Source organism: Gymnoscopelus braueri (assembly GCF_963280865.1).
Source record: "Gymnoscopelus braueri genome assembly, chromosome: 3".
NCBI classification, from domain to species: domain Eukaryota; kingdom Metazoa; phylum Chordata; class Actinopteri; order Myctophiformes; family Myctophidae; genus Gymnoscopelus; species Gymnoscopelus braueri.
The window spans coordinates 41,355,255-41,374,026 of record NC_137612.1 but is presented as its reverse complement, the minus strand read 5'-3'; the positions used below and the strand labels follow the sequence as shown (position 1 = coordinate 41,374,026).

Sequence of the window (18,772 nt, the reverse complement as noted above, 5' to 3'; positions counted from 1 at the left end):
TCTGTGGAACCGAGTCAAACAAAATGCCTCCTACAATTCCTGAAGTGCTTTTCAGGGTGGGGGGTCCCCAGTTCAAATATGCTTATTTTGTGTTGCAGCCTGAAAGGTTTGGGAACACCTGTTCTAGACAGCTAGGCCCATGTTGGCACTACGTGTTAAAGGTCATGTGTCATCTTTCTCTCCTGCGTGTGCTCCAGAAACCTGAAGGCCCTGCGGTGGTGAGTCCTGTGAAGCCTCCCGCTGACAAGAAAGCCAAGGTGGATAAAGCTGCTGACGACTTCTGTCTCATGTCTGGACTGGAAGCCCCTGTGGATACCAAGCCCAAGACAGACGAGGTGAGACAGGAGATAGAGCTAGATAATATGTCACTTCATGGTTTATACATAATCACAAAACACATTTTTACTCCTGTACTTTGACACTAGTATACCAGCTAGTCCCGTATTGAAACCAGATGGTTTATTACTGTCTCTTGTTGTCACCTCAGGGTACTTCTATGTCTCTGGATGCCCTCAGCGCTCTTGGGGACTCACTGGGAGCCCCAGAACCAACACCTGAACCCCCTAAACTCAGACCCGAGGACATAATCTCGGTATGCAACACCCTTTATTGACCCTGCATTAGCTTGGTTCACCTTCGATTTTAATCTGCACAACAATATTTAACCTCACATACTGTGGCATGTTTTTCTTGGGCTGTCTTTGGAACACCCTGACATCTAAAATTAGGGTTCGACCTGTACTTTGGGGTGATGAACCTGTTCATGGACTTTAGGAAGGCAAAGTTAACTTGTCCATTTGACTTTTTGCTTATAATTGCATACTATTGTTAATTGTTGTGATATGTGTGTGTCGGTGAACAGGAAGGGAAAGTGGAATCAGAGAGGGGTGTTCGTGTTGGAGAGAGGGATGACACTCTCCCTCCAGAATACAGGTTTACAGAGGACAATCTCAAAGACCTGCCCGCTCCCAAACCTGAGGTGAGACACCTTAAGTGACAGACCATTTTCAGTTAGATATACAACTGTCAGTCAGATTTTAATGTCTCACCTGACACATGCTGTAACAAGTCTAAAAACATAGATTGAGAGCACTTAAGTTGTGTAGCACTAGCTTATGATATGGCCTTTCGAATGATGCTCTACAACAGCTGTTCTAATTTCCAGAGTTGCTTAGCAACACTTATAAACAGAGCAGCATTCGAATTCTCTTCAAACCTTAATATCTCAGTGTTCAATTCACAATATGAAGTTACAGTACAAGTACTGTATAAAAAGCACAATAACTACTATGCTATGCTGAATAAACACACAGCTTTGATGGTCTTACCCATCATAACATACTCCACCTCATAAACTATTGCTGAAATGATGTGATATGATATACATGTACTGTATATACGTACTAACAGAAGTGCCTATCTTATCCCTTGCTTGCCCAGCCCTCCATGGGTGCCGGTGAGGCCCTGGACTTCCTGTCTGGAGGCTTCATGTCCCCCTCAGTAGCACCTGCTGCCCCCCCATCAGCCCTTCCCCCTACACAGGTGATTATTAACCATCACTGAATCCTCTCATGAAGATCTGTCAATTATGAATGTGTCAGGAATACTTTTAATTATATGATGAATAGTAAATAGTATAACTATGGCCAAAACTACGATTTTACAGCAAGTCCCCGGTTTGATTTCCGGCCAATTACTGTCTCACTCCACTTTCAATTATCAATAAAGGCTTAGAAATAGAAATAATACGCCCCAAATAAGTGTACAACATTAAATCACACATGTAGCTACTTTTTGTATTGGATATTGCACAGAATGTCCTCTGAATGGACTGAGTTAATCTTTTATTCTGCGTACATTTGCTTTTATTGTGCTGCCCTCTTGGGCCCTCATAAATATCAACACGCAGGCACGCCTGCACGATGACAGAGTTAACAGTCACAAACCTGCGTATCGTCTCTGTCGGGTGGGAACCTCATATGTCCAAAACAGTTACTTTTCAGGATTCAAATTCAGAAACGGCAAAAGTAGCAAATCGACAAGCTCTGATCTGCTACTTTTGTGTGACGCTGTGTAGTATGTTCATTTACAAAAAAACACAAAAAGTTAGAAAATGGAGATAGCGGTGATATCATGAAACCTGATGTGTTTATAACGTGTCCTTCTCCCCAGCCCTCTATGGACACTGGTGAGGCTCTGGACCTCCTGTCTGGAGACTTCATGATGTCTTCGTCTGCTCCTGCTGTCAAGGCTGTCACCCCCTCAGCACCTCCCCCTACACAGGTGATTATTAACCATCACTGAATCCTCTCATGAAGATCTGTCAATTATGAATGTGTCAGGAATACTTTTAATGATATGATGAAAAGTAAGTACGTAATAAATGAATACACTTACAGTACGTATTAATCTTATACTTTACTGCATTGTTACTGTTTTATTTCCCATCTGGCTGTGTTTTTTTTTTATTGATTGATTGATTGAATATTTTTATTAGTCAAAAAGTCTAAACAGAACAGGGTACAGTACAGTACAACATTTATTTAGGCTAAAAGGACACCACAAAAAACTCCTAGGGACTTGTTTCCTTTGTGGTCCTATGCATTCAATTCATCAACAGAGCATAGAATATTAACACATTAATAGATGTCATCAACAAATACAAATAGCTATATTTACAGAGGAGAAAAATAAAAAGGGCAGCAGTTTACTGCATTGTTTACTGCACCCCTCATTTCAATGGGAATCTCCACTTGTAGTTTTGCCAGTTTACAAAGAATCCAGTGATTCACATCACCCTGACATCATTAAATGGATGATGTCAGGGCATTCCACATTGTGGTGGCAGAGTAATAATCTATAAATAATGTGATCTATCACTGAAAACTGTTTGTGTTTCCTAGGCCAAGGTAGAGGATTTGTCAGCTCTGGATTTACTGGCTGGAGATTTCGTGGCTCCATCTAAGTCCTCTTCTGTCCAGGCTCCCATGCCTCCTCCAACCAAGAAGACTCCAGAGGTAACAGAAGACTGAAGTTCTGTTTGAATATTTGTGCTTAACAAGGTGTGGAAATGTGCAACTCTATAGGAGTTTCTCTTACTCTGTAGAGCAAGGGTTCCCAAACTTTTCAAACCGCGACCCCCCAAAATAATCATATTTGAAATGGGGACCCCCCACCCTTACACGCACTTGGAACGCCTGGCACCTTCACAGTGTTTGCCTCTTTCTTGCGTAATATTTGACAATTAAAAAGGTCTTAGAAGTCATTCAATTGTCACATTAGAAATGTGCAGACTACAGATACCCAGATATACTGTATACTGTATGTTGGTTTGTTTACTGTTGAGTGAGAAAACAATGTTGCACAATAAGCTAATCATCTGGGGACCCCCCAAAATAATTTGGGGACCCCCAGTCTGGGAACCACTGCTGTAGAGGAACGTGAAAATAATTGGAATCATTACAGAATGTCGGGTCATTTTTACTCTCTCAGTGTTAAATTGACACAGGATTTTACTATTTGGTGTTCATTACAGACTGGTCTCAGAATGTGTTTTTTGAGTGTCTGCTCTTTTCTGTTTCTGTAGAAAACAGTTTGTCCGGTACCGCCAACTGCCCTTGCCAAACCCACTACTGATGAGGTAACTCACACACCTTGTCTGCACTTACGGTTGAGCCCTGTTTTTAAGGCTTTAAAATGCTACAGTATATTACAAATTATTCCCTCTCACCTCAGGATGCTTCTATGTCTCTGGATGCCCTCAGCGCGCTTGGTGACACACTGGCAGCTCCCGAACCAGCACCTGAACTCCCTAAACTCAGACCCGAGGACATAGTCTCGGTATGGAACACAAACACTGTCATGCTGTCACGTCGCTTAAAATCCTGAGTGCCATTTTTACGCTCTCAGTATTAAACTAACACTTTTACTGTGTACCTGGCACAAAATGTACAATACGTCATGGTCCATTTGTCTTTTTATTTATAATGTGTGTATGTGTGTGTGTGTGTGTGTATGTGTGTGACTGCGAGCAGGAGGGGAAAGTGGATTCAGAGAAGGGTGTTCTTGTTGGAGAGAGGGAGGACACCCTCCCTCCAGAGTACAGGTTTACAGGAGACAAACTGAAAGACCTGCCTGCTCTACAGCCTGAGGTGAGACTGTCACAAATTATCATTACTTAATCACCTGTTCACAATTATTTGATAACCGCAATTATTTATGCATAATCGTCAGAATCTGTATACGTTTGTTGAAAAATAGCAACAATAGCTGATCTACAAGCTCACAATCTGCTATTTACCACAATTTTGTATTTATTTCCGTAAAGTATAAAATTATTAAATGCATGGCCTGTTTTGGCCATAGTATAACACCGCGATTTTACAGCAAGTCCCCGGTTAGATTTCCGGCCAATTACTGTCTCACTCCACTTTCAATTATCAATAAAGGCTTAGAAATAAGAAATAATACGCCCCAAATAAGTGTACAACATTAAATCACACATGTAGCTACTTTTTGTATTGGATATTGAACAGAACGTCCTCTGAATGGACTGAGTTCATCTTTTATTCTGCGTGCATTTGCTTTTATTGTGCTGCCCTCTTGGGCCCTCATAAATATCAACACGCAGGCACGCCTGCACGATGACAGAGTTAACAGTCACAAACCTGCATATCGTCTCTGTCGGGTGGAAACCTCATGTCCAAAACAGTTACTTTTCAGGATTCAAATTCAGAAACGGCAAAAGCAGCAAATCGACAAGCTCTGATCTGCTACTTTTGTGTGATGCTGTGTAGTATGTTCATTTACAAAAAAAACACAAAAAGTTAGAATATGGAGATAGCGATGATATCATGAAACCTGATGTGTTTATAACGTGTCCTTCTCCCCAGCCCTCTATGGACACTGGTGAGGCTCTGGACCTCCTGTCTGGAGACTTCATGATGTCTTCGTCTGCTCCTGCTGTCAAGGCTGTCACCCCCTCAGCACCTCCAGCACAGGTCAGAGGTCACAGATCATATAATGTGGTGGATAGACATGTCATTGATGGCATCTCTGTCGGGTGGAAACCTCATATCTCCAAAACTGTTACTTTTCAGGATTCAAATTCCAAATGCATCAAAAGTAGCAGATCTGCAAGCTCGAAACGTGGCGTGAGCTAGTAGATCTGCTACTTGATGCTTCTGTGCGACGCTGTGGTATGATCAAGTAGGGCGTTAGTTTACGAAAAAAACACAGAAAATTAGAACATGGAGATAAGAGGTTTTCAACCTTTTCCATGCCAAGGACCCCTAAATTGATAAAATTTGGCTGCGGACCCCCATCTGAAAATGTTTTGTGCCAGGGACCCCCAGAAGCAAAGATTTTAGTTAAAAATGTTCGCTTTAAAAAATACATATATTCAAAGATATGCACACATTTTCTAGATTAAAAAAATAGCAGATCTACAAGCTCATAGTGCCGCGCTATGAGCTTGTATATCGGCTATTTTTGAATAGCCAAAGCTAAGTGGTTAAAATGATTGTGACGCGATGTTAACTAATTTAGCTGGAACACCCCCCCAAGGACCACTGGTGGTCCCTGGACCACTGGTTGAGAACCACTGGACTAGATTGATGATCCTCACTCATTGCTGTGCTCTGTTTACTGTGCTCTTCAGCTCTGTGCTGACTCAGCGTTGGATGCCTTGGCAGGAGACTTCGTGGCCCCGCCTACTGTTGCTCCTGCGGTCAAGTCTGCTGTCAGTCACCCCACAGAAACGTCCCGCCAGGTTTGATTGATCGCATAGTATACTTTATTAACAGTTTACAAAAAGTACAGAGGTACAGTTATACAATAATGCTAAAACGGATAACACACACACACACACACACACACACACACACACACACACACACACACACACACACACACACACACACACACACACACACACACACACACACACACACACACACACACACAAAAACGGAATCCTTTGCAACTACGTATGTGGACCGTCTGCAATCTTACAGTTACTGTACACCAAGACTAATGTTTGTGTGTGTGCGTGTGAATGTTTGCGTGTGGATGCTTGTGCTCTCAGCTGTCATCGGGAACCACAAACGCCCTAGACGCCCTGTCAGACACCCTGATGGACACCACACCCGCCCCAGAGCCCGTCGCCCCCGTGCCCACCAAAGACATGGTCGAGGTAACCGACTGCTTTGGAAAAGGAGAATGTCTGTAAAGATCAAAGGAAAAGCAGAGATTTGATGCTTTTTTTTGCCTGGCAGGTCATAAAAAGGCTCCGGCACTCTTTGATTGTCTTGTGTCTTTATTCTGTGTCTGGTTTATTGCAGGAGAAGAAAGCCATGGAAGAGAGGCTGATCAAGATGGGAGAGAGAGATGACAGTCTGCCCGCAGAGTATCGACCCACCGAGGAAGACCGCAAGGTAGACATCTACTGTACCTCATTAGATTACAGCATGTTCTACTGTGGTAAATCAGGTACAGTACAGTATGTACTGACCTCTTTTCAGTGAATTTGGATGTTGAATATACCCTCCCCAGTCCAACAGGTCTTTTACCATTTGCATTTGCAGGCGGCGGCAGAAGCCAAGGCCAAGGCAGATGCCACTCCCAAGCAGGTGAGAACCTCCCACAGACAGAAAGAGCAGTGGACTGACCTTAAACATGCTTATTAGTGTTAGTTTACTAACATGGGTCTCCGCGTCTCTCCAGCTCTTTAGTAAACAGAAAATGTTTTTTCAGGTCAGGATACCTCTGTGATCCAATCAGGAGAGAGAACTCAAACAGGAGACAGGATAAACACGTGAAATTGGAAGTGATGACAAAAAAGAAATGAGCAGATGAAATGTGAACTGGAATACTATCAAATTGAAACTGATAAATGGGTACTCCTTTCTGATGGGTTGAAATTGGCAACCCACCTGAAAAGTCATTTTCAGTTTATTATTGAGCTGGAGAGACGGGGAGACCCCTGTTACTGAACAAACACTATCACAATGATTACTCTCAGAATATAAGAGCTTTAACCTTTTAACAAAATACTTTTTTTTTTCAACCAAAAATATAACTTATTTTGTTTTACTTGAAAAATAAAGAGGCAACATGGCGATAAGGACGCGTTTTGGCTCTGATCCTTCATCAGCCAATGTAAGAGATGTTTCATCCAGCGTCTTTGTCTTTCTGTGTTGAAGTCAATGAGTGATGCAGATGCGTTGGACCTGCTGTCGGGTGACTTCTCTGCTAAACCTGCAGCACCAGCACCAGCCTCATCATGTGCTGCAGCCACTCCAGACCTGATCCCTCCTGTACTGGACCAGGAACCCTTGAAGGTATAAGAGCATTTAGCTAAACGTTAATTTAGCTAACGTTATCAGCTTTTTCCTTAAACTCTTATGTAAATTACTCTAAATTCTCATATGGGAAGGTTTATTTCAGAATTTCATATTTGGCCAAGGTACTGGTGAAATAGTAGAAAAACTTGTTTTAATCAGCATTATGTGTATTCCACTGGAAGCTTGTTAGTATGTTGTTTGCTTAAGTAAATGAATGGTATCAGCTCGCCAGTATCTGGTTAACTGATAAAAAATATATATATTGGCTAGCTGATATGTATTCCCACCCAGTAATCATAATGCTTATTATATAGATTACAGTGCTGATTATAAAAGGGTTTTCAACTATTTGAGTACCTTGGGAAGTGTGATATCAAACCCAAATACACTCCAGATTTGACTCTGTACCTTTTACAAAGTTGGTCCCTTAACTGTAGTACCTACTGCACCCACACATGAATACAGCATAAATTCATAATCATCTTGGGTTCTGAACATGTTTTTCCAAAACAAAAAAAAACAAAAAAATCTAGATTTATTTTTTTCATTGGACGTCTTAGACGTTCTGTGGCACTCAGGGCTTATATTAGCGGACGTCTTAGACGTCCAGTGGCACTGAATGAGTTAATAGATACAGTAAATGTTACATGTTTGTTAAGTTATGATTTTTTTCCCCCTCTCTCAGCCAATGTCGGGTCCACTTCTGGATTCGCTGTCAGACACCCTGGTCCCCAACGTCCCAGAGTTCAAATCTAAGGGAGACAAACCAAAGGTACAAGGAGAACCTGATGAGACTGTGATCTTAGGGTGCGTTCGGAAATGCGCACTCGCCTATTAGTTTTGTATTGGCCAGTGCTATATTTCCGAACGCACCCTCAGTCTGGGTAAAAGAGACTGATCATCCACACTGTGATTTTCATAATGTCACAGTGCCCTCTATCGTTGTAAAGATGTACTGCAAAGATCAGTCTCTTAGTCACTTAAACCCTGTTTTATACTACTATGCTTGAAAAAAAAAACCGGATCTACAAGCTCACAATGCCTTTTCTGAACATTTTGAGAACTTTCGCCTATAGTGGCATGCCCAAATAGGGGCACCAGGTTGAAAGCAGTTCAAATGTGTCCCAAGTTCCAACTTGTGTTTACACTGAAGTTGTCCCACTTTGTTCCAGGGAAAGGGCAAGTCAAGGTCAAAATCAAAAGTAAGCAAATGACCTGCTGCTGCATGAAAGCTTCAATCCAAGTGGATATGCAATATTATGAGCAAATTAATCTGTTTGCTTATTATTTAGCATATATATATAAAAGAGAACAATATAATAATAATGCTGATGATAATAATAATGATAATAATAATGATAATAATATTAATAATAATTGGATGGCTGTACTCAAGGAGCATGCTCGCCTCTTCATGGGATTTCTTTCTTGCTTCCGCTTATCATTTGTTTTGCCTAAATCCTGCTGTGTACGTCACTTATGTCTGATCTATGTCTGTTCCATGTTATCTAAGTCATCACTACAACTGCGCTCTGTGTCTTCCCTTCTGGTCTTGTTTGACCTTTGCCCTGGTGTTTCAGAAACAACATGCAGAGGATCCATCTGCTGTTGACCAGCTCTCTGGTCAGCTCAGTACAGATGTGGTGTCCACATCTACAAAGAAGGGAGGACACAGCTAGACCTCTAGGTAAGTACTGGTTTAATTCAAATAAATGTCTCAATCTCTGATTGAACAGAAGACCAACATGTTGCGATCAGTGGACATTCACACATTAAATGAAAATAAATGCCAGGTTGTTTTTGGCATTTCCTGCATGCTGCAGGGCATGAACCACCACATTTGCTACGTATTCCAGGAGCCACATGTAGTTTATGAATTACCTCAAATTGTGTTTCATGTGGTTTGTCTGATCTAGTTAATGTTAATTAAGTGCTTTATGTCAAGTCTGGTCACCCGGGTGAACAAGTATTTTTCCCATCTTTATTTACTATCCATTGTAGTGTTATCATTCAAAAGCAACTGGTCATATATATATATATATATATATATATATATATATATATATATATATATATATATATATATATATATATAATGTATTTTATAATGTAGCCTATATAATGTATTTCTGCGTAGATACAGCAGTGTCGCATTGTAGCTGTATTATTCATTAACCTTATTTCTGGAAGAACAGGACAGGATATTGTTATTGACTATTAGAGATTCAGTCAGTGGTGGCTTATCCAACGGGCTTGAGGTCAGCGGGGGGCACGAAACCGGGTCCAAGCACCGTCACCACGAAGGGTTAATCCGCCCCTGGATTGAGTTCACATTATTTTGTTCAAAATATCCACAGTTTGACAAACTAGACATAGCTAATGTCCTGGACATTCCACACGAAAATACCGTTCTACACGTTTGTTTACAAACATTCTGATCCGGTCTATAAGTTATCACTTTCTTATTTAGTGTTGCCGTTTTCATAATACTTTTATTAAAACAAGCTTCCTGCCACCTGTATAATAGAGTGGTAAGAAAGCAAGTTCAGATAACTGCTGATTTGTAGATAATGATGGAAGTGGGTTCAGCGTTTGGGGTCAAGAATTTCTGTTGACCGCTGTGTCTTGTGATGCATTTCAGGGTCTTGCTGCAGTTCATCTCCCCAGCCACACGGAGGAGCTACTGAGGGAACATCTCTCTCGATGAAGAGTCTATTTTTTTAAATGGTGGAGAATGTATACTGGATGACAGAAAGATCTCTCTCACACACACACACACACACACACACACACACACACACACACACACACACACACACACACACACACACACACACACACACACACACACACACACACACACACACACACACACACACACACACACACACACACACACACACTGTGTTACACTCTGTGCTACACTTTTTGTGCTAGGTTTTGCACATGGGGGATGGGGGATGGAAAGAAGTTTCTATCCTTGGAGAGAGAGTGAAATAAAAGGTAATATTCAAGTGAGAGGACGAGGAGGTAGAGGAAGAGAGATAGTAGGGAGGTAGTGTGATGGACTGTTTTACTTCCTGTTGGGTTTTTGGTTGTGTTGAGTGTGTGTGTGTGGGGGGGAGGAGGTGTTGCCAATCAGAGTTGTGACTCTTCCCCGTAGCTCAGTTGTTCTCAACCTGTGGAACGGGGCTCACTGGTGGGCCGTGAGGATGTAGCAAGGGCCCCCCCCTTCCCAAAATAATTGGCAAAACACTAAGATTTTAATCATAAACATGTCATGGCATTTTGTCTTTACAACTTTGAAAATTGAGTTTTCATTGTGATAACATTAAAGAGGAACTTTAATGTTAGTTCCATTGATCCAAGCCAGAATATGCTCTGAAAATGCACGCGGCCCACCCATCTTGTCAGATGGGTGGGCCGCAAACATTTTCGAGTGGGCCCTGATCCAGAAAAGGTTGAGAACCGCTGCCATAGCTGATACACTACAGTAGCTTTAATTTCTCCATGATGTGGCCTCAGTATTGAAGCAATACAAAAAAGTATACAGCAAAAATAGTTGATGAATCCCTTGCATCCCTATTTTGGGCATATCATTATAGGCAAAATATTTTAAACATTATCAAATATCTTAACGGGGCTTAAGTGGTTAGTTAATGAATGAACACTCCACATTTGAACAGAGTATCAGCTAGGCGAGGGCAGCGTATGGTGGGTGTATGCGATCGGGATGTCTGTGCAATCTTGATGTACACAGAAATGCCAAGTTTTCTATTGTTACGTGTTCCAGATGCCGTTACGACACTAGTGTACAGCTTAGACTGCTTTATAAGGATGACAACACTTAGTTTACAAAATATTAAAAAAAACAAATGTCTGAAAGGATTTACATGACGTGGTCTGGTTGATTCTGTACACATGAGATCTACTGGTTGCTTTCTGTATCTATCGAGGGAAGGGTATTTTTTTCCTGTTTTCATGGCCTTGTAGGAATAGCAGGTATTGATTTTCAAAAGTGCACTTAAAAGTGGTAAACCTAGGTGATTACGAGCTCTGTAAATTACCTTAGTTTGTATACTGTATAAAAGATATTTGCGCTACACTGTATAATTTCACTTTCAGCCATGAAGTCAAAAGCGATATCAATTACTTTTGTACTTTCCTAAGATCTTCTTTTTCTAAGGATATGTATAAGCGTCAAAGTCAAAAGGCAAGATAGTTATTTTGGATATGGGAATGCTAATTAAATAAAAACAAATCTGTGAATATTATGTGAGCATTCATGATGTGTAGAGTTTATTACTATTGTTTGTGCAGTGGAGGAATTATACTCAACCGTATGAGATACCAGCTTGTCAAAACAATATGATGTGCTCCTGGTTTAGCGTTTTTTTCTCATGTGTGGCGTTCTACAAAGCCCACTTCCTTTTCACTGTGGGGGCTTAACACTTGTTTCACATGTTTGTGCTCGAACTGTGCGTCTAAAATGTTACATTTTAATGCCATGGCCCTGAAAGACTGATGAGAAATGATTGGGTTTGATGATGTGTGTAAAAAGAAAACAAAAACATTTAAATGAACAAAAAAATCACTGTATTTACATAAGAAATATTGTTTGAGATGTATTTTATTTACAGTTTATATATTGTAGCCCCCCCCCACCACCACCACTAAAAAAAGAGTATATGTATAGAAGAAGCTTACATCATGTTCATTACAAAATATTTCAAAAGAAAATTAGTTATTTGATAAACTTTAAATCTTTCACGGCAGCCGTCATGATGTCACAAACTATCACATTTTCAAAAATGGAGGATGTCTCATTTGAAACAAAACACAAAATAAAATGTAGCAAAATTATGCAAACCAAGCTCTTGTCTGTATTACAATTAAAAGGCTAAGTGAAGCTGGCATTATGTTGATTGCAGACCATGAACAATGTTTTTTTAATAAGTGTGTTGTTTTTATACACACTCACAAACACACTTTATAAAACCCTGACACATCTATGAAGACCATGCCTACAGATTTAGAGCCAGCAAAGTATTTCAAAACATGTTCAGAAATATGAACAGATATACATGTTATATATGAAGAAAATATTTTGCTTGTCAAACATTGTTTTTAAATTGTATCATAAAATGGCTTGTTAATATTTTTGCTGCGCCAGTCCACCGTGAATTTACAAGACACTGTTAACAGCATTTAATCATGAATATATTATTGCAAAATAATTCAAAAGTGAGTGCCTTGGATCCACTTGAAAGAAGGAATATCATATTTTACACAGGCTTGTAACTGTGTGCCTACATGGCAATCGAATGTTTTTTTGTCGGAGCTGTCATCCGTGGCCTGTGTGAGATAAACAGCAGTTTTAGTTTTTTAGATAAAACTGCATATTTCAGAGAGCAGGCTGGGTTGCACCAACATGGTATTAAATTTAAACTGGATTAAATCAAGATTTAGCTACTAATCCTGTTGCACCAAACTTTAAACCTATAAATATAGATTAAATGTATCCTGGTTCAATCTAAACATTTGGCAATCGCAGTAAAATAGAAATAAAAACTATATTAAATTATTTTTAAAAACCTATTCTAAAACGGAATTAACATTCCGTTATATTTAAACCACCCCTGGAGAAGGTTTATGTTCATTTCAGATATTACTGTAAATCTAAATCAGGGTTAATTTAATCCATGTTGGTGTAACCCAGCCTAAGTCACTAAACACGGCAAATTTAGATAAATAAATCAAATGTACTTAAAACAAGTGCAGTATATACTTGAATGATCACTTTGGTCAGTGTACAAAAAATAGACTTTAATACATTTTACAGTAAAATAACTTACTTTCTCTTGTAATGGTGTGGACACCGCCTTGTTCTTATTCCTAAAGCAAATCAAACAAAGTTCAATCAAACACCTGTAGGCCTACGATTACACAAATTAGGCTACACATCATAAAAAGGCTGTCAGTTGGGATGCACTGATGTAAATGGGAGCAATCTAAGTAGCATTACAAGTTGTAGACTCACGATTACAGTAGCAAATGGTGAGGATGAGGAGCAAGAGAAGAAGGCCACAGCCTCCAGCCAGCGCTCCCAGCACTACGGGCTCACACCACACAAGAGCATTGACCTTCACTGGAAGAAACAAATAATCAGTGGTAGAAAAAGTACTACATTGTTTTACTTAACCCTCCTGCAGTGTTCGCTGCACCCTCCTCACTTCAGTGTTCCCGGTCAAATTTGACTGGCCTGTTTTAACGGCTTTTAAAATAACATAAAATACATAAATCATCATTTTCTTCAACCAGTGCTCAACAGGGTCTCTCCTGTGATTATATAAAGAACAGACACTGACAGTTATTATCATAAATACAAATTCAAAATGCATACCATCATTTGTACATATACAGAACATCAACATGCACAATCAGGTTGCAGAGTGCCTCATGTTCAGTATCATGGTCAGTATCATGTCAGCATCATGGTCGGTATCATGGTCGGTATCATGTCAGTATCATGGTCAGTATCATGGTCAGTATCATGTCAGTATCATGGTCAGAATGTCAGTGACATGTGTTAGCATCATATCAGTATCATGGTCAGTATCATGTCAGTAGCATGGTCAGTATCATGGTCAGTATCATGTCAGTATCATGGTCAGTATCATGACAGTATCATGGTCAGTATCATGTCAGTATCATGGTCAGTATCATGTCAGTAGTACCATGGTCAGTATCATGTCAGTAGTACCATGGTCAATATCATGGTCAGTATCATGTGATTCATGTCAGTAGCATGGTCAGAATGTCAGTGACATGTGTCAGCATCATATCAGTAGCATGGTCAGTATCATGTCAGTATCATGGCCAGTATCATGGTCAGTATGTCAGTATCATAATAGTAATAATAATAATTATACATACAATTTATATAGCACTTTCGATGTCAATACATCATGACCTGACGAAGATGTATTGACATCGAAACTTTGCCATATTTTTTTTACTTGCACCCTCAAAATAAAGAGTGATGTAGGGATGTTTATTTGGTGCCAGTGTAAGCTTTGCCAGACTGACAGGTTTGTAGAAAGTGATGTGTTGTTGTGCATGTACCATGTATCTTGGTTTCACAAGCACACAGCATGGCAGATGTGGATGTATTCAGGTCCGTGGTGGTGGTGGTGGTGGTGGGTGGTGGTGTCATTTGTACTGGGTCTGTAGGATGAGGAAAGATAACACATAGTAAAATCTACTGGTATTTTAACTATAACAAAAAACATTTACATTTTTTTTTATCATTCTAAGTTCTAACTAAAGTGGATCACACCACAACTATAACAAAGACAATGGTGAACGATATACTGTAGTTATCATTCTAGTTACAGTGCTTACTGTGAACGGCCCTTGTGCTTATTTAGATCGTGTCAAAGGTCATGTCTCACCTAGACACAGGATCTGACTAAAATTTTGACCTGATGGTCAAGATAAAATTTATCCCCCGAGCAAGCAGGCAGGCTCTATTAGCTCAATGGTAAAAATGGCAGCACTCGCACAGGAAACGGGGTTCAAATCCGGGGTAGAACAGAAAAGTTACATTGTGCTGCTTTAAAGTATTTTATCCGACTATTTTACAATACAAAACCTTTGATGTAAAAAACTTACTTTTTCCAGTAAGGCGTGTTGCATCACCAAACTTCATGGCATTTTTGTTAAATGACCCGCATGTGTACAGGCCACTGTCACGGTCTCTCTTAAAAGACCTAAGCACTAAGACATTTGGTTTTTTAGGATCATAACTGAAGATGGACTCGAAGTCGGGTGTGGTCATCTTTGGCATGCCATTGTTGGTAAATGATCCAATGAATTGCATGCCGGTGTCCTGCATTCGAAGCCAGATGACGATAGGCCCAGCCTCAGGTGGCTGACACTGAATGGAGACCTTTGCGTTCTCTTCAAGGTCTGGAGCTCCGGAAGCCATTTCTGAACGGTGTGCGAGAATCAGTGTTGGGAAAAGTACACTTTTTTTTTTACTTAAGTAAAAATATCAATACTGCAATGTAGAAATACTCTGTTAAAAGTAAAAATTTGATGATCAAAATTTATTTGAGTAAATGTTCAAAAGTATTGGCACCAAAATATACTTAGATGACCAAAAGTAAAAGTACTTGTTATGCAGAAGTTCCGTTTCACGTTTCAAGTTATCATTATGTCTAAAATGTATACAAATATTTTGAAAATAGCAGATCTACAAGCTCACAACGTGTGACATTGTGAGCTTGTTGATCGTATATTTTCAAATAGCCGAAGTAAATAGGGCTGAAGTGGTAAATGTATGTTTTGTAATAATAATCAAAAGTATCAGTAACTAAAGGTAACTAGTTAAAGTTTTCAAATAATCGTAGTGGTAAAAGTAAAGCATTTGCCTCTGAGATGTAGTGGAGTAAAAGTGAAAGTATTAAAAAAAAATGGAAATACTTGAGTAAAGTTTAAAAAAAAGTGTGTGTGTGTGTGTGTGTGTGTGTGTGTGTGTGTGTGTGTGTGTGTGTGTGTGTGTGTGTGTGTGTGTGTGTGTGTGTGTGTGTGATATGGAATACATTTAAGCCACGTTATGATCTAAGACAAGTTATAGATTGTATTATGAAGAAATGTTAAATAAAACTTACTTTGACAGTAAAACAGAAATGCGAGCGTCAAAATCCACTTTTTGGCCATTGTAAATTTGTTCAAAGCCATCGTTTTCAAACTCCTCGGGGGTGTCAGTAAGAGAATGCTTTGAAACAAATTAGTGAGCTGTGTAACCACGCCTCACCTGTGACCCTTTTTTCTACCATGTCAAATGGGATCCTTGCAACAGATCTGCAGAAATACTCCTGCAGGGTCTGCAGGATGTCTGAAATGGAGCCCCCCCCTAAAACATTTCTGTTCTGACAGCCTGCTTTTAGACTAGACTAGAGCATCAAACCACACACTGTCATCAACAAGCCTATAGCACAATTCTGTAGCCTACAGCATCACTCTACAGCAGTGTCACGGAACTATTTATATGGGTCGCGAGTAAATATTCCCTTTTTTATGGTTCGTGTATATACATTTTATTATTATTTCAAAGATAATTTAGAAGATTTCCCCCAAAAATAAATCCCCCCCAAAAACTCTGAATTAATAAATATATTTTGTATGCATAAGAAATAAGAAGAAATAGCAGATCTACACGCAAGCTCACAACGTGTTGTGACGGGTTGTGTCTATACCTAAATAACAGATGATGGATTTTCACAAAACTTGGTGGAAATGATCAATAGTTTGCCTTGAAGAGATGATCAACTTTTGGGTCTTAAAGGTCAAGGTCATAATCAAGGTCAAAATCAAGAATGGATGATTGGATCTTCATGAAGCGTGATGGAAATGATCAGTAGAATGCCCAAAACAGATGTCAGATGTTGAAAGGTCAAAGGACTGGATCAGTGTTTCTCAGCCTTTTTTGGGCCAGTGCCCCCTAATCAATATCCAGGAACTTTAATGCCCCTCACACCCAATTAAAATTAAATTAATATATATATATTTTTTTCATTGTGGATTGTGTTGCCTAAATATAATTTAGAAAACTTCTCATCGATTTCCAAATATCAGATAAATTGGACTGTTAGTATGTGATTATATGTAATTATTAGCCTACTTCCCAGGGGGAGAAAGAAAACGCCTGTCAAGATTATCAGTAGAATTGTATATGGATGTCAGGCCCTGTCATGTCAGTATCAGGCCCCTCTCACAGCACTGAATGGCAGGGCTGTCATGGCCCTGTCATATTACCATGTTTCCATGGTACCATGTTATAGCCCTGACACAGGATGTCAAGCCCAGTGACAGGGCCTGACATCCCTGTGACATCATGGTCAGTATCATGTCAGTATAATGTCAGTATATGTCAGTATCATGGTCAATATCATGGTCAGTATCATGTCAGTATCATGTCAGTATCACGGTCGTTATCATGTCAGTATCATGTCAGTATCATGTCAGTATCATGGTCGTTATCATGTCAGTAGCATGGACAGTATCATTGTTATTATCATGGTCAGTATCATGGTCAGTATCATGTCAGTCATGGTCAATATCATGGTCAGTAACTATCATGTCAGTACCATGGTCAGTATCATGGTCAGTATCATGGTCAGTACCATGGTCAGTATCATGGTCAGTATCATGGTCAGTACCATGGTCAGTATCATGTCAGAATCATGGTCAGTATCATGGTCAATATCATGGTCAGTATCATGTCAGTGTCATGGTCAATATCATCAGAATCATGTCAGTACCATGGTCAGTATCATGGTAAAACAAATACAATGACATGGACTGTAGTAATTAAAACAGGTTATATAGAATAAACTTTGGAACAGCAATATGTAAGGATATTGACCTGCTGGCTGCATTACGTGGAGGTGGGGCGTGGGGGCTGCATGTGGCCCCTATAGGCCGTCAGTTGCCCATGTATTCCATAGATTATCAACTACAAACAATTTTTGTACAAGACCTATTTTCATGAAAATACGTAACAACATCAAACCCACCCTGTTCATTTGAGACTCGGGAGTCTCATGCTGTTCAATTAGATTGATCACAACGCCCCCCTGCAGGCAGTGTCGTGTGTATGTTTCAAACTGGAAGACTCATTAAGCACTGAGCTTGTTTAAGATGAGATCCCCATGCACACAAATCATGATGGACATATAAGAGACAGACAGATATACACACTACTATACAGAACGTCATACAATCAGCTTACAGGTTGCTGGTATGAAGAGTGAAAAATATGTACAAGAAGAAAAAAAAGGGGAGGGGGGGGGGTAGGTTAAGACTTGGACAGGGGCCATTTTCGAATTGCAGCCTCCTGAAGGTGTATCTTTAGGGCAGTTTTGAAAGTGAGTAGGGTGAGTAGGGCATGAAAGGTACAGGCCTAGTTTATTGGATTTCCCATGGCATGCATTATATTTGTGCAAAGTTTGAAGCCAATTGCACTACTGGTGTGCCATTAGGTGGCAAACGGATACACGCTGTACGCCTTGTCAATTCTAACTGTAGGATTTAAGTCTTGACGATGACGATGCTCGTCTCGGTGTAGGATAATAGCGCGGGGGAGGGTGGGGGGGGGTTCTAAATGGACCCTTTCAGGTATGTATATGTGTGGGGGTCCTTCCATTTGTATGCTCTCAATTATGGGGGTCCTTGAAATTAAAAAAAATTGATAACCACTGGTATTGTGTTCATAATAGCTGGGGAATTTGGACACATATCACATTGAATAACTCCAGAATACCATTATATGGCTGCTGTTGTGCAGGGGTACTGTTACAAGGAATCCATTGAACGATATGCAATATAATTGTTCTTCACATTACAGCAGCTATGTGATGGTT

At 40.0% G+C, this 18,772-nt stretch overlaps 2 protein-coding genes across 27 annotated transcripts in view; one reads left to right on the top strand and one right to left on the bottom strand.

Moving 5' to 3' along the window:
* Nucleotides 1–11,617, top strand: part of cast (calpastatin) — a 57,881-nt gene extending 46,264 nt beyond the window's left edge. For 24 of the 26 annotated variants that reach the window (XM_080424294.1, XM_080424293.1, XM_080424301.1 and 21 more), the window contains 19 exons: nt 198–335; nt 488–592; nt 863–979; nt 1,441–1,542; nt 2,173–2,283; nt 2,904–3,017; nt 3,587–3,640; nt 3,736–3,840; nt 4,035–4,151; nt 4,893–5,000; nt 5,660–5,770; nt 6,086–6,193; nt 6,342–6,434; nt 6,585–6,629; nt 7,203–7,340; nt 8,029–8,115; nt 8,516–8,545; nt 8,924–9,030; nt 9,985–11,617. In XM_080424294.1, the coding sequence (XP_080280420.1) occupies nt 198–335; nt 488–592; nt 863–979; nt 1,441–1,542; nt 2,173–2,283; nt 2,904–3,017; nt 3,587–3,640; nt 3,736–3,840; nt 4,035–4,151; nt 4,893–5,000; nt 5,660–5,770; nt 6,086–6,193; nt 6,342–6,434; nt 6,585–6,629; nt 7,203–7,340; nt 8,029–8,115; nt 8,516–8,545; nt 8,924–9,022 (1,782 nt within the window). In that variant the 3' untranslated portion in view covers nt 9,023–9,030; nt 9,985–11,617. The remainder of the gene's footprint in view (nt 1–197; nt 336–487; nt 593–862; nt 980–1,440; nt 1,543–2,172; nt 2,284–2,903; nt 3,018–3,586; nt 3,641–3,735; nt 3,841–4,034; nt 4,152–4,892; nt 5,001–5,659; nt 5,771–6,085; nt 6,194–6,341; nt 6,435–6,584; nt 6,630–7,202; nt 7,341–8,028; nt 8,116–8,515; nt 8,546–8,923; nt 9,031–9,984) is intronic. The other 2 variants (XM_080424302.1, XM_080424284.1) reach the window with 2 other exon arrangements.
* Nucleotides 11,338–16,123, bottom strand: cd8a (CD8a molecule). Its single transcript, XM_080424311.1, has 6 exons — nt 16,019–16,123; nt 15,018–15,335; nt 14,469–14,570; nt 13,384–13,491; nt 13,199–13,238; nt 11,338–12,698 (listed from the first exon to the last, which is right to left on the bottom strand). Exons 1-6 carry the CDS (start codon nt 16,086–16,088, stop codon nt 12,653–12,655), a joined length of 684 nt encoding a protein of 227 aa, XP_080280437.1. The 5' UTR covers nt 16,089–16,123; the 3' UTR covers nt 11,338–12,652.
* Nucleotides 16,124–18,772: the final 2,649 nt, after the last annotated feature.

What these genes read in the sequence shown, in the direction of transcription:
- cd8a (XM_080424311.1), bottom strand. Translation starts at nt 16,088, where the DNA reads ATGGCTTTGAACAAATTTACAATGGCCAAAAAGTGGATTTTGACGCTC. An exon ending in ATTTCTGTTTTACTGTCAAA is followed by an intron (nt 15,336 to 16,018) that starts GTAAGTTTTATT and finishes CACACCGTTCAG; the next exon opens with AAATGGCTTCCGGAGCTCCA. An exon ending in TTGTGAAACCAAGATACATG is followed by an intron (nt 13,492 to 14,468) that starts GTACATGCACAA and finishes TGTTTCTTCCAG; the next exon opens with TGAAGGTCAATGCTCTTGTG.